Source organism: Dryobates pubescens, chromosome 26 (genome assembly GCF_014839835.1).
Source record: "Dryobates pubescens isolate bDryPub1 chromosome 26, bDryPub1.pri, whole genome shotgun sequence".
Classification (NCBI taxonomy): Eukaryota; Metazoa; Chordata; class Aves; order Piciformes; family Picidae; genus Dryobates; species Dryobates pubescens.
This window is the reverse complement of record NC_071637.1, coordinates 4,284,648-4,307,830: the sequence shown is the minus strand read 5'-3', so window position 1 is coordinate 4,307,830 and position 23,183 is coordinate 4,284,648. Positions and strand designations below refer to the sequence as shown.

Below are 23,183 nucleotides of genomic sequence, written 5' to 3'. Positions count from 1 at the left end.
CTCCTTCCCTTTGCTAGAACCAAAGGTGTCCCCTGCCACTGAAAGAACCATAGAACAGCCAAGGTTGGAAGAGACCTTGGAGCTCATCCAGCCCAACCACTCACCCAGAGCTCACAACCGCACCACCGTTGCTAACTCACTGCCACTAAACCCTCAGCACCACACAGCTTTTAAACACCTTCAGGGATGGTGATTCCACCACTTCCCCCGGCAGCCTGTGCTCATGTTCATTAGTGCTCATTACAGCCAAGGTCCTGCCCCAGCCCAAGTGCTGGCACACGGTGATTAAAAGACGATTCCCTGCTCTGAAGGACCTTTATTGTCACTGTCAGCACCACGATTGTGAACTCAAACATTAACTTAGTAATGTTTACAAAAGAAGCCCCAAAAGATGCTTCTTGGGCAGTGAGTGATCTCAGGATGCTGCAGAACAGGGTGCAGGAGGGTGCTGCACAGCTCTGTTTTCTCTGAGTTTGCAGCAACAGAGGCCACTTTGCCAGCTTTGCATCCCCAAAAGAGAGGCCAGGCAAGAGCCCTTCCATGTGCATGTCCCCTCTGCCATTCACCCTCCTGTGCATCCTCTGGAGCAGGATATCACAACACCAAAGGATTCATTTCCACTTCCCAGTTCCCAGAAATCTGCTCCACACAGCCAAGCATCAGTCTGGCCCTGCTCCCTCCCAGTGCTCCTTACTGAAGCATGCCTCAGTTTCCCCAGTTGAACCAGGTCTCCCAGAACCTCCCATTTCCACCCTTACCAGCTCCAGCGCTGGTGGAGATGGGAGCAACACACAGAGGAGCTGCATTTCACTCAGAGCCCTCTTGGAGTCCCAGGACGTGAGCTGGCTCCCTGCACCTGCAGAGTCCTTGCCTGCATTCTCTCTAGAAACTGCTCCTAGTGCCCCCATAACCAAGCTGGTTTTACTCTACCTTGGCACTGGCAGCTAGTCCCATGTGTGGGACATTATCTCCAGGCTACCAGCTGGTGCTGGAGCACGATGAAGCCAAGTGTCATAAACCACAGCCCCAGATGTTGAGGTTGTTGTGCCCAGAGAGGTGTCAGCTGCCCAGATGTGTTTGCAAACCTTTGGGTGAGGCTTGTAGTGCCTGGAGAGCAGGAGCTCCTTCTGGAGCTCCATGAGTGGTGGAAACCCAACAAGTTTGCTGTTGTGGCACCCCCTGATAATTCTGGCAATGACCCCCCAGCTGTGCCTGCTTTGGTGCAGGAGAGATTGTCCTGCTTGGCCCGGGGCTCTGGGACACACTGAGAGCTCCTGAGCTCTACCCCAGTACAGGCTGCACACCACCTCTTAGGAAGTAATTATTTAATCTGTGCTCTCCAAAAATCCCTGAACCCCCTTAGAGGACCATTGCTGCTTCTTTCCGTGAAGGCTGTAAGGCAGGCAGGACGTTTTCAAGCCAGTATCCACCAGTGTAGCTTTTATGACACAGTCTAACCCCAAACCCCTTAATCTCTGCTGCAAAACGTACCCGGGGAGCCGCAAGGGCCGGAGCCGCCGCCCCGGATTGCCGGGCACCGGGAGCCGCCGCCGCCTCCTCCTCGCCCATTGAAGCGATGCCCGCACGTCTCCGTGGCAGCCCCGCCACGCGTGGGGACGGGCTGGGATTTCACCCGCACGACGGCCAGCACCATCCTCTCCCGTGACCCCCGCTGCCCACCCCAGGCGGGCTGCCGGAGCTGCCCCGGGAGTGATGCTGGCAGGAGCCATGTGATGCTGGGCTAGCGCTGCTCTCCCGTCCCTCTCCCGCTCGCTCGCAGGCTGTCATGGCGACTCCCAACAACGTTACTCCCACCAACTGCAGCTGGTGGCCCATCTCGGCGCTGGAGAGCGACGCGGGGAAATCCACGGAAGGGGAGGAAAACCAGGACCCGACAGACCCCGCTCTCAAATCCCAGGACAGACTGGTTTTGTACCACTGGACCCAGTCCTTCAGCTCACAAAAGGTAAAACAATAAGGGCTTGGCAGGGTTCCGGGGAAGGATCACCTCCGGAGCTCAGAGCATCACCCTGCCTGGGGAGCATGGATACAGTCACGGGCAGAGCAAGGAGCTTGTCCCCCGGGCTGGGGAGGGCAGCAGCCTGTGGCCGGCAGCTCTTTTGTCCCTGCGGTTCTGCGTTTTCACAGCATCTGCCTGGGGAAGGGACGGAGATGGGGGGGCTCAGCCAGAACCTTGCTTTTGCTTTAGGATCGTGGCTTGCACCGAGAACAGCCCTGGCTTTGTGCTCGCTCTCAGCCCAGCCCTGCGGCCAGGAGCACAGACAAAGGCTGAGCCAGGCCCCAGGACCACCCTGCTGCTGGAAGAGGGGGAGGCAGCCCCCGAGTCAGGCTCCTTCCAGCCACGATTTACCCCTGACATTGCAGCAGCAGCGCCCAGGAAATCCTATTCCCGCTGTGTGCCCCCCCCCCCCCCCGCCCCGATATCCCTTTTTCCAGGCAATAGTAGTAAATGCTCATTTTGCAGCGCAGCAGCTATGGAGCAACCTTCTCCTGGCGCCAACCCCCCCGTCATTCCCACACCATTGTTGTTATGTGGGGAATGGGATATCCAGAGGGCTGGGGGGAGCACAGAGATCCCCCAGCGCAAAGGGCCCCTAGAGCCCCGCAGCCTGGCAAGGAGGCCGGGGGAGGCCGGCGGCAGAGGTGCCCGTCCCTGCTTGCAGGCACAAAGAAGGGAGGATGCCCGATGCAGCAGGGTGGCTGCACATGGTCGGCTCCACCGGCAGCGGCTCGTCCGCACCGGCGAGGGGAGCTCCCGCCCGGCTCCCCCGCACGGGCTGGGCTTGCTCTGGTTTCCGTCTTGCTCGTTTGGCTAGCAGCAGGGAAGGCACTTTGCGGGGGGCGGGGGAGATGGGTCGCTACAACTGCCTTCAGCTCTGTGGGGCTGGAAACTCGGGGAACAGGGCAGGGCACACCTAGAGCCACAGCTCTGCTCTCACAGCTTCAAGCTTTGGTTTTGAGGTCACTTGCAAGGAAAGTGTTTGCTGGAGGGCAGCTGAGCGCAAACTGCTGTGATGAACATCGCAGGGCAGGGGGCATCAGGGGCTGCACAGGGTGGCCTGCAGAGCAGTTTTGTTCAGATCCAGCTGTGGGTGAAGCTTTTCCTGCTCTGCTCTGGGAGCTGCTTGGAACCACCCTCCATGGGCACTAGGATCCTGAGACCCCTGACAAGGATCTGCCTTGCCTGTGAAGGAGCTGAAGGGACTGGATGAGGTATCCAAGGGTGTTCTGTCACCTCCAGCTGGGACCACAGCTTGGGGTGGTTTCAGGGGCTCCTCTGAGGACAATGTTTGGGGACAGATGCCCTGGGTGGTCCTACTCGGGACTTAGCCCTCAGTTTGGAGGAGAAGGCCAAGCACAAGCTGCAGCTGAGGTACCCAGGCTCTTCCTTTTGGCTTTAAAAGAAAAAAAAATTGATTTGCTAACCCTGTAAATAATTAATGACTAATTCCCCAGGAACTCTGAAGTACAGCTAGAAATGCTTATATTTGTTAAGCTGTATTTTTAGCTGCTGCTGGAGGAAAAGGAGTGCTTTTCCCTCCCTCAGGGGTTCTGTGAGGTGTGGCTGTTTCACATCCTCTGAGAGTTGGGGGTGGGGGTTTGGCCTATTTGACACACTTAGTTCCTAACAGCCAGGTTTCTATAACCCCAAAGCCTACAATGCCCTCCCCAAATGCACACTCAACATCATCCCAAGCACAGAGCAAAGCAGCAGCAAACCTGAGGGCTGGCCAGAGGTGATGGGAATGATGCCCCACATCCAGGCCTCCTTCTCCTTCCTCTTCTTCTCTTCCTCATGTGTCTGCTGGGCTGTTCTGCAACTCACAGCCGAATCACTGATTCCTCCCAGCTGGGGAACTGCCTCCTTTCCCTACCTGCTGCCAAGGGATGAGCTCAGAGCCCGCTAGCAGTCCAGGCCCCTTCACCTGTCACACAGGCCATGGTGGTCCATGAGCCTGTGAAGTTAGGATGAGCTTGGGTCTCCTCTGTTTGCTGTGAGGATTTCCCTTGGCTGCCTTGATTTTGCAGTTACCCCATGCCAAGAGCCACTTGGCTTCTTGCAGGACAAGCGTGTCTTGTGGCACACCACTGAGCTTAAGAGACTGGGATGGGCCATGGAGGTGTGATGGGGTGGTGGTGGTGCTCTCAGGGTGCTTTGAGGGCCAGTTTGGTGTGCAGGGCTGAGCCCTTTGTCCCTGGTCTCCCTCGGCCCAGGTGCGGTTGGTGATCGCGGAGAAGGGGCTGCCCTGCGAGGAGCGGGATGTCAGCCTGCCCCTGATGGAGCACAAGGAGCCCTGGTTCATGCGGCTCAACCTGGGGGAGGAGGTGCCTGTCATCATCCACAAGGACAACATCATCAGTGATTACAACCAGATCATTGACTACATGGAGAAGAACTTCACGGGAGGTAAGGAGGGTGGGGGTGGGCTACACCTCAGGGCAGACTCGGGTTTAGGCCAGGCGCTGTTTGCCAATTCACCTTTTGAAGTTTCAGCTTTCCTCCAGGAGGGCAGCAAGCTACCTCTCCTCTCCAGAGTACTGTGTTTTTCCCTGAAAATGAAAGATATCCAGTAGAAATCCCCAAAAGTCCCTTGGAAGTGCCAGTGGAGGGCCTGGGAGAGGGCGTAGCTGGGTGCCTTTTGTTTCCACCTTGGGGGCCACGCTCCTGCACTGGATCCTTTCCCCCTGCTCCCATGGTGTGTGGTGGCATCTCACTGGAGCCACCACCGGGACACAGTGCAAGGGAATGCTTGTGGGTTAGGCCACCTTTGGCCTTGGATAATGGCATAAAATCCACCCTGAGTGGCCCTGCTGAGAGAGGGTGTGTTTGAGCCAGGTGATGCTGCCCCTCTCTCCTTCCTCCATGGGCCCTGTGCAGCCAGCTGTGTGCAGGGGACTCTGCTGCCCCTGGTGCCACTGTGCCCTGCAGAAAACTGCCTTTTGAAAGTCAAACCAAGCCATCGGTGCTGGGCACCATGGGAGGATGATGTGACACAAACCCAGAGGAAGGGACAGCTGGAAGACAGAAGCTTATATTCCCCCTGGAGCAGGATGGCAGCCAGCAGAGCCCGGAGCAGCAGGATGCTGAGGTGGCACTCGAAGGTGGCTCTTTGCATGTCCGCTGCAGCAAGCAGCCTCCCCCTCGGCATCTCACGTCCCTTTGCCCCCATTTCCCCAAGCCTGGGGGCTGTCAGGCTGGGACGCTCCACCGAGGAGGCTTCAAAGCTGAGCAGGGAGCTTGGTCTGTGCCATCACGATGTTCGCCCCAGCATCCATCCTCCTTGCAACAGAGACATCAAAAACATCTCAAAATAGCTCCCGAAGCAAGGGCGTTTTGCCAGCTCAGCTGCTGTCCTCTCCCGGCCCCGCCGCGCCGCCGATGCTCGGCAGAGGCTCGCTGCTATCTCGCCGGCGGGGCAGCGAGGATGGGATCGACCGGGATCGGCCAGCACCGGCAGAGGCTCTCTGGGAACGGGGAATGGAACGGCAGCGGCTTTGCCGCCGAGGGGCTGCAGGAAGCACGGCTCCGTGGTGCCCGCCCCGCGCAGCAGCCTCGGCCGGTCTCAGTGAGGGGCAGGTGGGCTGAGCATATGTGACAACAGGCTGGCCCCAGCGGGAGGGCAACACGCTGCTGCCCCTGCACCGGGAAACGCCTGCCCCGAAGATTTTCCAGCCAGGTGCAGTTTCTCACCTTTACACTGAGGAGAGGGGAAGCTCCAGGGCAGAGGACCCTGGTGCTCTGCTCCGAGCTCTTTCCCAGCATCCCCGACAAAAGCATCACCAGGGGGCTGAAGGGTTGGTGTGAGGGGGAATCATCCACCTTGCAGGAACACACAGGGCTTGGAAATGCCTTTGCAGGAAGGTGTTTCACTGAGTTTTGTTTTCCCCTGGGCTAGAGCATGACCTTGTTCAGCTGTTTACACACCCCCTGAGTGTCAGCTCCCAGTGCAGGGTGGTGCTTTGAGTGAGGGTTTTCTTTCCCCCAAAAGCAGTAAACAGTGCCAATAAATCACCTTTGAGGATGGCTCTCACCAGGGCACTTTCCAGCAGAGTCAGGAAACCACTGATGAGTTGGCTGGTGGCAATGTATCTCAGAGCCTGGGTGAGGGACTTCTCCAAGAGCACCCCCAGCCCCATTCTTCAGAGCCCCCCCATCCCATCTTTCACAGCCCACCACTTGTGGACTACACACAACAGCAGCCCATACGTGCAGGTCTGCTGTGGTGTGCAAAGGCAGGGCCAGCACCGCTCCACTGGAAAACCTCCCTGGGACATGCTGAAGGATGTGGGCTGGTGGCCAGTTTGCTGCTATTTCATTGTGATCACTGGGTCCTGCTGCCAGATGTGGCGGTCACTCTGGATGTGCTGGGACCCAGCCTCAGCCCCAGCCTGTCTGGTGCTGGCTGGCAGCCCTGTGGAAGCAGCACGCAGGCTGTAGGTCAGTTACTGCTATTTCACTCAGCTGGTTGCTTTTCTCGGGTGGAAAATCCCCACTTGGAGAGCTGGCACCCAGGCAGAACGCAGCCTGTGGGCAGGGAGGAGCTGCCAAGGCCTGCCCTCACTCTGGGAACAGAAATGCTGATGCCCATCGGTTAGAAGGAGCTTATGGAGCCCACCAGCAGAGCCAGCCCTGACCTGGAGCTGTTGGGAGGTTTGCAGTACAGGGGCTGCCAGAATTTCCCTGGCTCCTGTCCAGGAGCAGTGCTGCCTGGCCCGGGGCAGGGCCAGCTGTGTGTCTGATCTGTGCTGGGCAGGCATCAGGCTGTGCCCACAGCCTTGCTACTGCCACCAGCAGTGGGGCCAGGCAGAGCTGTCATTTCAGACCCTCAGTTAAGGAGCTGTGTTGGTCACAACTGCCAAAGTGCCTGAAGCCAGGGTGCGTGGTGAGCCCTGTGCTGTGTGCTGACCACGGGCACACAGGCAGCCGGTGCCCCAAGTCCTTTACTCACTGCCTGTTAACTGCTGCCTGAAAATGCCATAAACATTTATGAGCCCATGAAAAAATGGACCCGGTATTCCTGGGGGAGGCAAGAAGAACATTTCGCTGCTCGTGGTGTCATCTGCTGTGTATTCTGAGCTGGGAGTGTGATGAAAAGGGCAGGACACAAACTGCCATCCACGAACGATGAATAAACCCCAGCAAGGCGAGGGAGGTGCCAAGCTGGGCGGGGCAAGGGACACTCATGCAGCTGAGGAGCCCGGGGAACGTGGGGGGGAAGATGTGCTGGGCTCCTTCTTTGGTTATCTGCTCCCTGATAACTCGTCTTGAAAGGGATTTTCAAGGGAGCCCAAGAAGAGCAGGTGCCTTGCTTGGTGTAACAGGAGTCTCAGGGGAGACCTCAGTGCTCTTTACAACTACCTGAAGGGTGGTTGTAGCCGGGAAGGGGTTGGCCTCTTCTCTCTGGCAGCCAGCACCAGAACAAGAGGACACAGTCTCGAGCTGTGCCAGGAGAAGTTTGGGCTCAAGGTGAAGAGAAAGTTCTTCGCAGAGAGAGTCGCTGGCCATTGGGATGTGCTGCCCAGGGAGGTGGTGGAGTCCCCATCCCTGGAGGTGTTCAAGAGGGGATTGGATGTGACACTTGGAGCCACGGTTTAGTCATGAGGTCTGTGGTGACAGGTTGGACTTGATGATCTTTGAGGTCTCTTCCAACCTTGGTGATTCTGTGATTTCCAGTAGGAGTGTAACCCAGGAGATGCCAAACTCACATCCCTGTCTCAGCTCTTTTCTGTAGCCTGACAAGGTTTTGTTCCCCTTCTAAGAGATGTGGAACCAGCACACAAGTTCAGGAGCTGCAGAGGTGGAGGGCTTTGCTGCCCTGAGCTCCTGGGGATGTGGGAGCTGTGGGCCTGAGGATGTGTCCCTGTAGTCCTGGGTGTTTGCCTGTCTGTAGGGACAGGCTGGGCACACTCCTGGCCAGGATGGGGACCAGGGATGGGGCAGAGCCAGCCATGGGGACAGTTTCAAGCCCATGCTCAGAAGTATCTCAATCCAGGACCGCACGCTGGGGGCCCATGGGGGCTAAGGAGCCCCTGAGGAGCACCGTGCTGACAGCTTTTGCTTTGGCCTGGCAGAGAACGTGCCCCAGCTGATCCCTGAGCCGGGCAGCCTGCTGCACTCGCGGGTGCTGCAGTACCGGGAGCTGCTGGACTCGCTGCCCATGGACGCCTACACCCACGGCTGCATCCTGCACCCCGAGCTCACCACCGACTCCATGATCCCCAAGTACGCCACCGCCGAGATCCGCAGTAAGTCTCCTCTCCGGCAGGGCTGCCAGGGCTGCTGCCGGGGGCGGCTCCCACAGCTCTTCCTTTAGGCTCCCTTTGGCTGCAGGGACCAGCTAACCGCCCTGCTCTTGATCACCTCCCTTTCCACCGAAGCAAGCAGGGACCGAGCTGGGAAACAGCAAAGCACAGCTGATTCGGGAGCTGCAGGAAGCCCCTTGCAGAGGCTCCCCAGCCCTAAGAGCATCTGGGTTCCCACGGGCCATGCATGCTTCTCACCCAGCTCTTTCTGAAGCACCTGGGTTTGGTCCTTCCTCTGCACATCCCTTCTCCCTCTGGGAGCTCTCAAGGCAGGGAGGGAGAGCACAGCTAGACTGGGTAGCAGATTGTGGATGAATCGGCATAAGGCTGTGCCTGACCTTCAAGCACTCATAAAACATTGATGATGCTTATTATAACTCAAGGGCTGCTGCTGGAGAGTCCCTCACCACAAAAGTGACCTCGTTAGGAGGGCACCAGAGTGTGCCCCATGCCCAGGCTGTGGTCCCAAGCAATACCCACAGCAAACTCCATTCCCCACTGCAGCTGCCTGAGTCATAGATGGTCCCTCTGAGATGGGCAGACTCAGCCACAAAGAGAAAGAGGCTGCATGCTGGCACCCTGCACAGGCAGCTGTCCCCATGTCACCAAGCATCACCTCCACCCCCAGACCTTGGGTAGATGTAGGGTGCAGAGCTCATCCTGACCTCAAAGGGTCCTGCTGTGATGGCTTCAGACCCTGCCTGCCTCACATCACCTCCCCAGCACTCTGCTGAGGTCCTTAAAAATATCTTCCCCCCGGGGGCATTTTTCCCAAGCCATTGCTGTGGACAGGCCTGTGGGGTGCCCCAGTGCCAGTATTGTCCTTCCTCCCCAGTACATCCCCTATGCCCAGCAGTTGGTTGGGCTGCCCTGCTACAGTGGGTGCCAAGCCAAATCCATGCAGTTTTGTCCCAGTGAGAGGGTAAACTGAGGGCCAGGCTCTCCCAAGGGGAACAAAAGCAGGGTGACATCCAGGCTCCTATCCAAGCTGCAGCTCCAGGAGAGCTGGCTGGCAGCCTCAGCAAGCAGGAGCTTCCAGGCTTGTGATGGAAACAAGGGGGGTTCATCATCTTGTGGCAGTGGACAGCCTGCTGCTGGCTGCCACCCTGGCCAGCCCTGGCACCTCCTGCACCTGCTCATCAGCAGAGCCAAGGCCTTGCTGGAGGGAACAAGGAGGGAGAGGCAGATGGTCCCTGGCAGGAAGAGATTTGCCCAGCTTTGGGCAATTTATGTTGTCCCTGAGGTGTTACTCTGCCTCTCATAGTCTGCTCTTCCATTTATTCTGCTCCTTTCCTCTGTTAGCTCCCTTGCACCAAGCCTTGGCTTCCTCCCCATGCCCTAGGAGGGAGGAGTGTGAGCATCTTCCCCATGCTTTTGATGGGCTCCACACTACTGAATTGCACCCCTGGACCCTGAGCTGGGTCAGGACAGCTTCATCTGGGAGGGAGCAGCCCCCCAGGCCATTGCTCTGCACACACATCTACATGTGGACAGCTGGCTCAGACATCCCAAAGGATCAGCCTGCTGGGGATGGAGCTGCAGGAACCAGGTTATGGGGAAAGCTGAGGGATGTTCTCAAAACTGGATCTTCTGGCAGCTCTAATGTGAGCTCAGCAGAGGGAACAAAGAGCTGAACCCCTCTGAAACCACAGAGCTGGGACTCAGCCCAGCTAGGGAAGGGAATATGCTGTGTCCTGCAGCCAGTGCTGTGAGCCATGGATGGGAGGCTGAAGCTACCTGGCCCTAGGAAGGTGCATAATACCTTGGCCAACCCTGCCTATGGCATCAGCATGTGGCCCATTTGAGCTCTCTGGGGTGTTCTTCTTGGTACTTCAACACTCTGCCTGTAGGAGGAGGTGCTTTGCTGCTGGATGCAGTTATTCTGACCTCTTCCAAACTCAGCTCCCCCAGCCCCTCTCTCTGTCTCCTCCCAGGACATTTAGCTAATGCCAGCACAGATCTCATGAAGCTGGACCATGAAGAGGAGCCACAGCTATCAGAGCCCTACCTCTCCAAGCAGAAAAAGCTCATGGTAAGTGGGTCAAAGCCACACACATCTCTGGTGCTTGTGGGACACAACCCATAGACCTGCCATGGGCACCTGGTGCCTTGTGCACATGTCTGTGTGTCTGTCTGTCTATCCATCCATCCATGCACCCACCCACCTGTCTTTTCCTCCCTCCCTCCCTTCTAATCCCATCCTCCACTCAGGCCAAGATCCTGGAGCATGACAACGTGAGCTACTTGAAGAAGATCCTTGGTGAGCTGGGGATGGTGCTAGACCAGATCGAGGCTGAGCTGGAGAAGAGGAAACTGGAGTACCAAGGTAGGTGCTGGGCTGCATTCATGGGATGTTTTCCCACACGAGCCCGAGGTGCTACACCAGGAACAGCCAACAGCTTTGCACCTGATGAACACCCCCTATGGGGTAACTGCCAGTGGAGCCAGGCTGCTGCTGGGCTCTCCTCGTTTTGGGTGCACTCACCAACCTCCAGCAAACCACCCCTGCTCCAGGGAGCCCCCATGCCCACTGCCACAGGGGACAGCAGGGCCCCTGCCCTCATGGCTGCTCTGAGGGAACTCTGCAGCCATTGTAGGGTGGGTGGCAGGTCCCCTCCACCCCAGCTGCTAGGGACTGATGCTCTGGCTGGGGTGGAGCAGGCTGGCCCCAAGCTCTTGCACCACAAGGAGCACAGACACAAGCACAGGGCTGGGGACGTGTCCTGCAGCCATCCTCCCCCAGCCACGGTGCTGAGGCACATCTCAAGGGAGCACAGACAGGGAAACCTGGCGGGAATCTGAGGGACCCTGGAGGGGTGGCAGCTTCCACAGGGCCTGCGTCAAATGCCAGCGGGTGGGAGAGACCCACAGCAGCCACCCCCAACATCAAACACAGGCTGCTGGGTGCCTGCTGGTGCCCTGGCAGGCAGGGCTGCGTGGGCACAGCTGGGCACGGCTTGTCCCGCCGCCACCCCGGGCTGATGTCGTCATCCTCCTGTCCCCGCTGCTGGCAGGGCTCACGACCCCCTCCCCAGGACAGCTGCAGTGCCAGGCCCTGAGCGGAGCCCAGACACAGCTAACCAGGGGACAGCCCCCAGGCTGCCCCTGCCCTCAGCGCTGGCCTCAGCAGCTGGGAGCTGTGCGTCATGCCTGGGGCCACACCGAAGGGCCCTCGGAGGTGCCACGGTCGGGCCCTGCATGGCACCGGGCTGGGCATTTGCCAGGAGCCCCCAAGCATTCCGAGTGCCACCTTGTGCTGCCCTCATTAACTGATCCGGGGCAGCTCAGCAGAGTTCAGCCTAATGAGGTGCCTCCAGAGGACATCCCGGGTGCCTGGGGCAGAGGGGAGGTTGCTGCTGCCTTTGGTCCTCACACGCTGCTCCTCCCTCCACTCCAGGCATCCAGACCCTCCCCACCGTGCCCAGAGCCAGGGCAGGATCTCAGCAGTGGGCACAAGCACCAGCCCCTTGGCACCGGCCCAGGAGCCGCAGTGCAGCAGCTCTCCTCCCACGCAGCCCTGGCTGCGGGCCCGACAGGCAGCGCTGCAGGCAGGGCAGGGTGGGCAGCGGCAGGGTGGGAGGTGCTGCAGGAGCACAGGGTGACACCCCCTGCCGCAGGCACAGCTGGGACAAGCTGGTCTGAGCCAGGGCTTCCGTGGGTGTGAAGTGGATGAGCTGTCTTTGCCCACACCTCTGCTCCATTTGGTGTTGGGAAGGGGTACAGGGGACTGGCACAACCCATAGCTGTGTCCAGCCCTCAGTAGTGGGCACAAGCCCAGAGGCAGGAGGGGTAGGGCTGGACCATGACTCTCCCGAAGTCCCCATCCTGACACATGCTTTCACCTGCAGCAGTGGCTGGCAGCTGGGCAGCCACCTCAGCCCTGCTTCCCTTACCTCTGAGACGCAGCATCCTCAGGGGCCCAGCAGCACCCAGGAGGTTCTGGCTGCAACACCCCAACAATTCATTAGTCACTGCAAACATTTATTGACTAATTAGGTCCAGACAGTCTGTGCACTTGGGCTGTGCCTCCAGCAGGATTAGGCAAGAGGCCAAGAGCTGCTAATTATCAGTAATTCCCATGGCCTGGCCCAGCAGCACCAGTGCCTGCCCAGGGCTGCAAAGGTTCTACTTTCACCTTACCTGATACAACAGCCACAGGAGAGTGGAAGAGCCCTAAAGTTAAGGATTTGCTGCAAACCCAAGGACTGAGGCTGAATGGGGCCAAGTTTTGCCCCTCTCCTGTTCCTCCATACCTGCATCTCCCTTTATCTGCCTTAGCTCCAGCCCAGCTTTTCAGCACTAAAAGGAGGAGTTTAAAACTGCCCTGGCCTGAGCCTGCTTCTCTCAGCCTAATACCAGCTTGCTTAATTCCTGGACATCTGTCTGCTGAGGTTATTTCCAGGTTCACCCATTATCAGGGGCCATCAAGCACATCACTATCTTTCCCCATGCCCTGCATTTGAACCAAGCTCTGCCTGCCCTGCACACCTAGCTCTTGGCACCAATGTGCTGCCAGTTTTGGTGTCCTGGAGCAAGGTCCCCATTGCAGGAGAGGGGACAGAAGCAGCACCTCTCCAATAGCACACAAGGAGAGCAGCCAGGCTGGGCCAGCAAATGGTTTTGATTCCTAAGGACTTCTCACATCCCTAAAATAGGACAAGTTTAACATGACACCCCTGGAATGGCTCCCAGCACCACCAAGGACAAATGCTGCTGCTGTCCCTGAGCACCAATACAGCAGAAGGGGTCACTGTACTAGATCTTCAAGAGCAGCTAAGAGCCCTTTGCCAGGGATCTCCTGGGTACAGGAGGATGCCATCTGCTACTTCTCCTGACTTGGGAGAGAGGCAGCAGAGCCATTTTGCAGACAGCAGTTCGTGTCTTGATGTGAGCTATAAAGGCTCATCTCCTGTTCCCAGCCTGGTGGCCTCCTATCTCCTCCATCACGGAGCCTGGTAGACAGGGTCTGACCTCTTGGGATGCCAGAGAGCTGAGAACCCATGCAAATGCTCCTGCCTTCAGGGATCTTTTGAGCAAGCCTTTAGGTGCCCACCCAAGGGGGTTCTTCTTACCCTGCCTGCTCTGTCACTTCTCTCTGCAGGGCAGAAGTGTGAGCTGTGGCTCTGTGGCTGCGTCTTTACCTTGGCCGACATCCTGCTGGGAGCCACCCTGCACCGCCTCAAGTTTCTGGGACTCTCTAAGAAATACTGGGAGGATGGCAGCAGACCCAACCTGCAGTCCTTCTTTGACAGGATACAGAAACGCTTCGCCTTCAGGAAAGTTCTGGGGGACATCCACACCACGCTGCTCTCCGCCGTGGTGCCCAACGCCTTCCGGCTGGTCAAGCGGAAACCTCCCTCCTTCCTCGGAGCCTCCTTCCTGATGGGATCTCTGGGGGGAATGGGATATTTTGCTTATTGGTACTTAAAGAAAAAATACATCTAGTGCTGGCTGCTGGGTGTTCAGTTTGGTGTCTGTGTGCCGTGTGAAGTCATGACGAAGCCCTCAGTAGCCGACTCCGAAGCAAGGTAGCGCCGCCGCGTTGTGCAGTGTAACATTCCATAGGCTAGAAGTAGAAACCTGTCCCGCCAGGAAACCACCACAGCAACACCACCACCACCACCACCGCCTCTAAATGCCAGCTCCAGTAAGACCCTCAGGGCTCCACAGCTCGGCCGTGCCCACCGGGGAGCGACGCTGCCTGCGGCACCGGCTGGCTCCAGCAGGAGATGGGGACCCTGGGAAGGCTCCCAACGGGACTGGGATGCTGGGCCCTGTCCCTTCGTCTTTCCCAGCTGTTCACTGGCCACGATTTCACACGTGCAGGTGGTGAGGACTCTCTTCCAGAGGGTGTTGTGTTATGCTTGGAGGCTCTCCTGGGGCAGGGTGCAGTAGCTGGTCACGGTCAGGGTGGGTTTGCATTCCTCAAGTCTCCATTTTCCAGTTCTTTTCAGGGAAGGGAATGTTTTTTCCTGGAGCAGCTCTCAGAATGTATCCCCTGGTCTTAGTAGGCTTTTGGGGGGGGGTGGTGGTTTTTTTTTTAAAGAGGATTTAATGTCTGTCTTTAACTGCCACACTTTTTTTTTTTTTCTTGAGAGAAATCTTTCTGACTCCCATCCTGTGTTTTGGCACACGAAGGAGATTATTGGTTTAAGCCTTTTGGCTCTGCCTCTTGAGTTTTCCTTCATGGATTTGCAAAGCATCTCTCACCGACTTGGACTCTGCAAAGTCTGACCACTCTCAGATCTCCTCAGCACTTTTCCTGAAGGCTCTTTGCTTTCCCTCCCACCAGGGGCTCTTTTCTGTCATTTCCTCGCTGTCTGTTTTCTCAGAGACACTTTGCACAGAATCACATTGATGACTTTCTTGTGCCTTTTGCATGTTGGGAAGGATAACCTCACTGCTACTCATGCTTTGCAAACTGAGATCCTCAATAAACCATTTGGGAGGAGAAACGTCTTCACATTTCTACCTGTGTTCACCACCCTTCTAGGCCTGCTTCAAAGCATGCCCCCAGGCAGGGGGATGTGCTGCTTCTCCTGTACCTGCACTGGTATAAAACTGGCACAGAGCAGCAGGCATTCCTCTTCCAAAGCACTCACTCCTGCAAGCACTACCCTGCTGGGATCTCTGCTGGCTGCTCTTCCGAGCGCTCCGGTGATCCCTAGCGAGCCAAGCTGCATCCCTAGGCTGGGGAATGTCTGCCAAGTGTGGCTAAAGCAATGCAAATTGCATTTGCCTCTGACTCAAAAATTAGCTTTATCTATCTGAAAGCACCAGGATTACCCAGCAGCTTTGGTTCTCCATACAACCTGGCAGCCAGGCAATTGGGAATACTCAGCAGGAATTACCAGGGATGAGCGCACAGCGCTTAGTGCAAAACGCATCCCTCTGTGCCGTGCTGCTCCCAGCTGCCTGGGCTGCTCTGACACACTGCTGGGGCAGGACAACCTGTGCAGCTGCAAAGCTCTGAAGGAAAAACTTCGTTGGTGTGAGGGTGCTGGAGCCCTGGAGCAGGCTGCTCGGGGTGGTCACGAAGTCTCCTTCTCTGGAGAGCTTCCAAACCCCCCTCCAAACCCCCCCCCCCGGCCACTGTGATCCTGGGCAAGCTGCTGTGAGCGCCCTGATTTAGCAGGGAGTTGGACTGGGTGAACTCCAGAGGCCCCTTCCAGTCCCCATCATTGTGTTTCTGTGATCCCTATTACCTCCCCCAGTGAATAGAGCCACACTTAAAATAGCTATGCAAGACCCCAGCCCCAGCCTGCAGAGGCTGAGCAGGCAGCTGGAGGGAGGCTGCTGAGCCAAGCAGTGCAGACGTGCAGCAAACAGCTACACTGCCTGTATCGAGGCACTAGGAGGGGAAAACCTGGCTTCAGACTGGAACCATCCAGATCTAGATTAGACAGTAGGAAGAAATTCTTCACCATGAGGATGGTGAAGCACTGGAACAGGCTGCCCAGAGAAGCTGTGGAGGCTCCAACCCTGGAAGCTTTCAAGGCCTTGAGCAACCTGCTCTAGCCTATGGCAGCAGGGTTGGAACAGGATGATCTTTAAGGTCCTTCCCAGCACAAACCATTCTGTGCTTCCATGATCAGTGACTTTGGAAGACAGGGTTACTTCCCTTCTTTAAGAGGGAGGCAAGAGAGGCCCCTGAGGTCACCCCTTTTGCTGAGCCTGAAGGGTGTAAAACACCCAGAGTGACCTGTGGTGCTTCATTAGCTGATACTAAATTCCACCCAAGAAGTCAAAGAGGCACCACACAAACCCCTTACCAGCATTTCTTCCTTTTACCTCTCTCTGTTCTCCTACACATACATCCCCTGGTGGTCTCCAAGAGCTGATGAAATGCAGACTGAAGAGTAGAAAGGAGTATTTATGAGGGTACAAAGCCAGGAGACCCCCAGAGCAAATAGGCTGTTCCTTGAATGTCAGCCCAAGAACAAGGCAGAAGGAAGCTACTTGGCAAGGCTGCTGTTGGCTGCTTTGCTTCTCATTTTGTTTCTTTTGTAAAAGTAAAGAATAACTTCTAAATCAGGGAGCAAAACAGAACTCTGAACACTGCCCAAACCAGGGGGCTGTTTTGTTTGGGAGGGCACTGCTCAAAGGTAGCTCTGATAAGGAAGCCAGCCAGAGCCAGCCACAGAAGGTGTCAGCTGTGTCCCTTTGTGGGCTGTTGGGAGGCCACAGATGCTGTGGTGCTGAGTTTTGCAGAGGTTCTGAGCTGGGAATGTTCACCAACAAGCCTTGGTTTGGAGCACATTTTAAAGAAGCCAAATAACAGGGAAGATGGTGCCAGCCCCTGGTGCTGAGCCTTGATTCCCTGCCCTGGTGATGAAAACATAGCAGGACTTTGCTGCAGGGAAAAGCAATCTGAGAGGGAGATAAAAGCCAGTTCCTGTGTCAGGCAGAGGCTGGATCGATGCTCAAGCCCCTGCTGGAAGGCCTGGGAGATGGATGTCACCACCCCAACTAAGCTGATCCAGCTTAGCAAGGTACTGCAAACAGCCCTGTGGTGATTACAGGTTCTCATCATAAGAAGCTCCTTTTGCTGCAGCTGATATGAGCCTAATCAGACTCCTGCTCCAGTGCCAGCTAAAAGAGACCACTGCACCACATGGCCTTAAGCCAGGCACTGGCCTGATGCTTGCTGCCCAAGGCACACTCTGCACACAAGATGAAAATGACAGCAAAACTCTCTTCTCACTCCAGGACTTCTGACTCTGCTCTCTGCTGCAACAGCAGCACCCAAGGGGTAAGGCCTTGAGGTGAGGTGCCTCAGAGGGACCCTTTGGAGCAAATGCCTGCTGTGGGACACCTCACAATCTGCTGTTCTGTAGCACCTGCTGTGGCTGGAGCAGGGCTTGGCTGCAGTGCTGAGCAGAGGGCATGGCTCCTGCACCAGGTACTTCTGTGTACCCAAGTGATGCCAACCAAGCTGCTCCTCAGGCTTTGCCCTGCATGGGCTTCTTTACCCAAACACATCTACACCCTTTGAGATCTGTGTGGTTTAGAGACAAATGTGCTTCAGGGCACCTCAGGGCCCTGCAATCTGTCTGTGCTGACAGGTGGAAGTTTTAATGATCAGAGGGCAGGAAATCAGGGCCCATTTGTCAAGTCCAAGCCCTCCTAAGCACCTCTGAGATGAAGCTTCATGACACAGCACAAGCTCACATGAAGCAGTCACTCCTCCCTACTCCCAAGCCTCCTGATCAATAGGCTCCCCAAGGTCAGGTTTGTGGAGCTATAGCTTCTGAAACCTCCCTACTCCTGCAAGTTCAGCTCAAAAATGTAGGGGTCAGTCCTGCAGCTGGCTGCAGCCTTCCCTTTTGCTCATCAGGGGATGAGAAGACCCCTCCTTGCAGAATAAAGGATCAAGACCAGGCTTGCTGGAAGGTAAGAAACACACCACAGAGGCTGTCACACATTGCCAAAGACACTGAGATGGAGCACTAAAGGACCACCTCGTGGCCCCCTCAGAAATTAGTTCCCAACTCTACTTCTGCTTCTGAATGAAACGAAAGATTCTTGCTACCCAGCTGCAACTTCAGCACCCTGGCTAAGGACAAAAGAGAGACAGTGTAAGAGCTGTGCCTTCAGGCCAGGGGAAACCTCCTTTCTGCTGTGGAATTAACTGGAGGAATTCCCCACTGAACACAGCAAACATTAAAGCTTGTGAAAATACAGCATCAGGCTGCACTTGGTGGCATTCCCTGCTGTCACTGAGATCAAAGCCAGAGCCACCCAGATAACGTAGGCAATGACAGCAACTGCATCTCTCAGGTTCCTTAGACGTATGTGGGACTAAAATCCTATGGGATCATGTGGTGGGAGTGTTTTGGGATGCCCAGGGATAACACAAAATGGGATGGCATGGAATTAAAAGTGAAAGAACCAAAGAGCCAGCATGTGGTGTATGACCCAAGAGCTACCTGCTGCAGCTCCTCACCTGCAGTTACCTGTGGCACCCTGGAGGGTGAGGAGGCAAATCTCCCATCTGTGCCATCAGCAGAGCTGCTTTCACCACACAGGGCTGTAGAAAAGTGACTTCTGCCTTGCTGAGACACGATCAAGCCCCCAGCCCACACTCAGCAGGCTGTGTGTAGAGAAAAGCTGAAGACCCCCAGGAGGTATGAAAGTTGCTGTGAACAGGAATGGATTCTGTACCCCTGAAGGACTCCCTGAAGCATGGCCCCAGTGATACACCAGAGAGGATCCAGAGCAAGCCATTCCCAAGGCTGAATCCAGCTTTAGGCAGCATGGAAAATACTGGAGCCTGGGCTCACAGATGGAGCACCTTCATGGCAAACACTCCCTTCTCCTTCCCCTGGGGCTGCTTTCCAGATGTGCCCAAAGGACACCTTTCCTATTGCTGCCTTTCACACTCAGCCAGCTCCAAACCCTGCCAGTGCCAGGCAGAACCCCCCAGAGGCCACCAACGCTGCAGCTGAGGAACTGCTTTGTCAGGACACAGCTGTTGATCACTGTGGCTGCAGGGGCTGCTGACTGCAGCAAACTGAGTGCTGCAGGCCAAGGCTCAGCCTGCACCCAGCAGCAATGCAGCCCAAGGCTGGCCCTGCAGCCAGCAGCAACCTGAGTGCTGCAGGCCAAGGCTCAGCCTGCAGCCAGCAGCAATGCAGCCCAAGGCTGGCCCTGCAGCCAGCAGAGGCTATTGCCCAGCAGCTTATTTCTGTCCCCATGAGGCTGAAGTGTATTGATGAGCAAAGGGCCAACCTCCACCCAGTCTTCAGGACCTCACTGGAGTTTTTTGTTTCCTCTTTGTCTCTTTGCTCTGCCCAGCAGCCTACTTTCAGCTCTTCTTTTCTTTACCAGTCTCTGCTGTCCTACCCTCTTCTTGTCCCTTGGCCTCCCTCAATTTCAGTCTCCTGCTGCAGACAGCTGGGGACCATCTTCAGAACCATTTCTGTTGTCAGGAGCCAGTGGGTTGTGAAGCTCTGCACCAGTGGACACAGCACCTCCCATCCCAACATCTGAGAAGGAACAGCCAAGGAATGGAGGAGACAAAGCCTTGCTAAAAATCCTTCACTCAAAATAACACCTCCACCCCCCACCTTCCCTGCCTCCTGCCTCAGCCCTTTCCTACCAGCACCGCATCTCTCCTGTGACCTAAATCCTTTTTAGCTGCAGGAGTTACCCAAATAAAGCTGCTCTGCAACCAGAACAGGGTGCAGCCAGCTCTGAGGGTTGCAGGCACTGCTTGGCATGGAGCTGAGCACTCTGCTCAGTGCTGCTTCCCCACGCTCTCTGCAGCACAAGGTCACGCCAGCCATGCCCTGCTCGGCGAGCTGGAGTGCTCTTCTGTTTGTGATTACCAAAAGCAATTTATTTCCATTCCATTCCCTTGCAGCCAACAGCAGAACAGCAACTGGGAGGGAGGATTCTTGGCCAGAAGCAGAAAAAAAGAAAACCCCCCAAATAAACAAACCAAATCCCCACAAACCAAAACCAAACCAAACAAGCCCCAGGTCCACCCAGGTACAGTTTTGTTTCTAAACGTCCAAATCACAAGAGACGACAAAATCTTCCTCAACCCCTCACAGCTCTGTCACTGCCATTCTTCTGAACCCCAACCCAGTTAGGTCAGGCTCTGGCAAAGCTGGGGTGAGAGTGCACAGTGCTGGGAGAGCTGTGGGCTAGGCTGAGTCCAGAGCAAGCACACATGAAACCCGTCCTTGCTTCCACCAGCAGCAAGAGAGGGCAGCTCCTGAGAGCCATTCTGCGCTGGCACCACCCCGGTGGGCCTGGGTGCCACAGCTCACCCCTTTGGCTGCAAGGCTCACCAGGCTTTGCATCTTCACTTGCCATCAGCTTTGCATGGCTCCCTCCACCAGAGACAGCTATTTTGAGGCAGGAGCTATTGAACTGAATTCTCTCCAGCAGTGAGTCATGATGTAAAGCTGCCACTGACAGGCACACCACGTGTAACCTCTCGGCGCTGCTCCTCTCCCCAGTCCCCACAGAACAGCCCGAGCAGGATTCAGGGCAGACATTTCAGCAGAGAGCTGGTATCACACTGAGGATCTGCCTGCTGCCTGCTCTGACAGCAACCACATCTCCCACAGGTTAACCCCACCAAATGACACGACTGGGGGGAACACACAACCTAAACCTGCACAGCAGACCCAGCCTGGACATGGGAAAAGGCTTCGGAGACGTGAGACAAAAACCACTCCCAACGTGCATTCACTTTTGTTCCATGCTTTCCTTTCTCCAGCCTGGTACCACTGGGGAGACACAGCACAACTGCTGGACATAGGGTCAGGAAGAGGGCAACTGAGCAGGGCATGGTTCTGAGCAGGGCATGGCTCTGAACTCCAGCACATCAGGGCAACACTGAGCATGTCCTGTCCAGGCACACACCTCACAGACAGCTCCTTTTAACAGTGCTCAGTTAGGAGCTCAGAGTCCCAACAGCCTTCCTTTGCTGGAATTAATTACTTCCATCTTAGGATTTGGTGAAATACATAAAAGAGAGAATTATACAGAGGAAGCAAGCACCTGGCAGAGGTAAAGAGCATTTATTACTAATCTGTGCTCCAGGAGGCACGAGGGAGCTATGAAAAGCAATAATGCCAGGAAGAAGGTTTCTGAGCAGAGAGAAACACAGGCTGAGCACAGAGCTGCAAAAGGCTGACTGCAGAGCTGCAGGCATCCACTCTGAGCTACAGTGGGATAACCTAGGTATGGCTTCCCTGTGAGAGGTGACCACAGGCCTGTGCTGACCATTCTCCCAAGCATTTAGCCTATCACAGCAGCCCCTGCAGTGCAGAGCTGGGTGTCTGTCCCTTTGCCATTCATGGCCACACATCCAAACATTCCAGAGAGTGACTTGTGCAGCCACTCCACAACCCAAGTTTCAGCACACACAAAGAAACTGACAGCCCAACAACTCTGCTGAGCAGGGAAGCATGCATGGGAAGACTCTGCTTCAGCCTGAGACTTTAAGGAAGAATCAAAGGCTCTGGGCTCAGGCATGCTCAAGTCTGGGCTGCTCAGAGCTCTTACAGAAGATCTGAACTTTCCTGTCTTGCCTCCAGTGATGCAAACTTTTGGAGGAGTCCCAGGTAAGTGAAGAGTGAAAACGAGTCCTAATCCAGTTAATCTTCCCAAGGTGTTCCAGCTGAGAGTCCCATCCCTCCTGGCCCCTACAGAGGAAAATGTTTAAGGCACCAAGCCCTGCCTCAGCCTCATCAGCTGGCTCACAGCTGCCCCTGTAAACACGCTCTGACACAGAGCACACACAACAGGCTGCACAAACATCAGCAAACAGACACTGAAAGAAGGAATATGCCAGGAAGGAGCCAGAGAGAGGAATTCCCCAAGTAATTCCCCAGACACAGAAAGATGGCTCTACAGGAACAGCAGGAACACTTTAATGCAGAAAAGCAAACAGTGAAAGGCAAAGTTTGTTGTGATTACAGCTGCTGCCTTTGCGGGGCTTGACAGGGCTCTGGGCAGCCTGATCTAGTTGAGGATGCCCCTGCTGACGGCAGAGGGGGTTGGACTGGATGACCTCTGGAGGTCTCTTCCAACCCAGACCATTCTATGATTCTAGGAACTCACTACCAACCAGGAAAATTTACCCTTAAAATGTGACACTTTTTAAACCAGCTTGGGGCAAAATCATGCCTGCTGCCAGCTGATTTGTGCCTTGGCACAGGACATCACATCTGGCCACTTGCTGCACTTTCTCTTTGGCTACAAATCTGCTGCAGAGAGGCATTTTCATTCTCATGAGAAAAGGGCATGTGGCAGAGGGAAGTCAGTCAGGTAAAAGTGGTGGCAAATGCATGAACAGAAAACCTGCAACTTTAGTTTCCAGGTAAAGTGCAAAGAAGCAAAGACCTGCCCTGAAACAGAGCCCAAAGGCTCAAAGGTCTGGAACTTGAAGCCCACAGCTGGCACCTGGTCCCTGGGTACCAAGAATGACACCAGCACGAAGATCTCCAAACTCAGAGGCACTGCTGCAGCCTGCAGGGCTCTTCCCATCTCCTTCAAGGATGAGGCTGCCCCTTTGCTCCCATAAGCAACTGTCCATGTCTAGGAAATGAACTGCCTGGGGTAACAGCCACACAGCAGGGAACTGGCTTTTGTCAGGCATGGCTTTGGTGTGGTTCTTCTAATGCCCTGCACTTTTGAGAACCTGGGCTGCATTAACCTCTCCACACACTGCAGAATGATCAATGTCAGGCTGTTCCCATCTCGGTAGTCACGGGAGCACCAGCAGGCTGGAACACCCCAGGAAATGAAGAGCAGCAGCATTAGGCATCAGGAACAGATTCTCAATGACACAAACACTGATCAACGTTTCCCAGCGATTTTCTTTCATTGTTTAAACAAAAGCTTTGCAAATAATCACATGCCACATGACTTCCAGAACCAAAAGGACAACTGGTGAGGAGTGGAGAGAGATCCAACGCAGTGACTGCACAAAATACCTGTGGAGCTGAACATCAGCAGTCTGCTGGTTTCAATAAACACTGCTTCCTGGTCCAAGGCTGTGTCTGTGCAGCACAGTTACATAAAGAGACATTTCCATGTAATGAAATTAACCAGAAAACCCTCTGGGTGTTTAATCCTTTTTCCATGGGGAAGGTGGCTTCTGCTTTAGCTTAACTCTGTTGGGAGCAGGCTTATCATTACATCAAAAGAAGTCTGCAAATGAATTTGCAGTGTTCAAACAGATTGAGTTAAACCCAATATGAGTTATTCAGTGCAAGCTTTCTAAAGGGTCAGCTCAAAAGGCAGTTTAATGCAAGAAAAACAGAAGGAGGAGCAGAAAATACAGAACCTGCTGAAACAGCTTTGTTCAGAGAGGTGATCTCTGCTTCCCCAGAACA

At 55.6% G+C, this 23,183-nt stretch overlaps 1 protein-coding gene across 1 annotated transcript; it reads left to right on the top strand.

The window, feature by feature from the left end:
• The first annotated feature begins 1,535 nt into the window (after positions 1–1,535).
• On the top strand, positions 1,536–14,345 carry GDAP1L1 (ganglioside induced differentiation associated protein 1 like 1). Its single transcript, XM_009908615.2, has 6 exons — positions 1,536–1,966; positions 4,237–4,429; positions 8,095–8,268; positions 10,260–10,357; positions 10,537–10,651; positions 13,427–14,345. Exons 1-6 carry the CDS (start codon positions 1,787–1,789, stop codon positions 13,768–13,770), a joined length of 1,104 nt encoding a protein of 367 aa, XP_009906917.1. The 5' UTR covers positions 1,536–1,786; the 3' UTR covers positions 13,771–14,345.
• The last annotated feature ends 8,838 nt before the right edge of the window (positions 14,346–23,183 follow it).

Excerpts from the sequence above, each read along its gene's own strand:
- GDAP1L1 (XM_009908615.2), top strand. The coding sequence starts at position 1,787 with ATGGCGACTCCCAACAACGTTACTCCCACCAACTGCAGCTGGTGGCCC. Across the intron at positions 4,430-8,094 it reads GGAGAAGAACTTCACGGGAG|AGAACGTGCCCCAGCTGATC; the intron begins GTAAGGAGGGTG and ends TTGGCCTGGCAG. Across the intron at positions 10,652-13,426 it reads GAGGAAACTGGAGTACCAAG|GGCAGAAGTGTGAGCTGTGG; the intron begins GTAGGTGCTGGG and ends TTCTCTCTGCAG.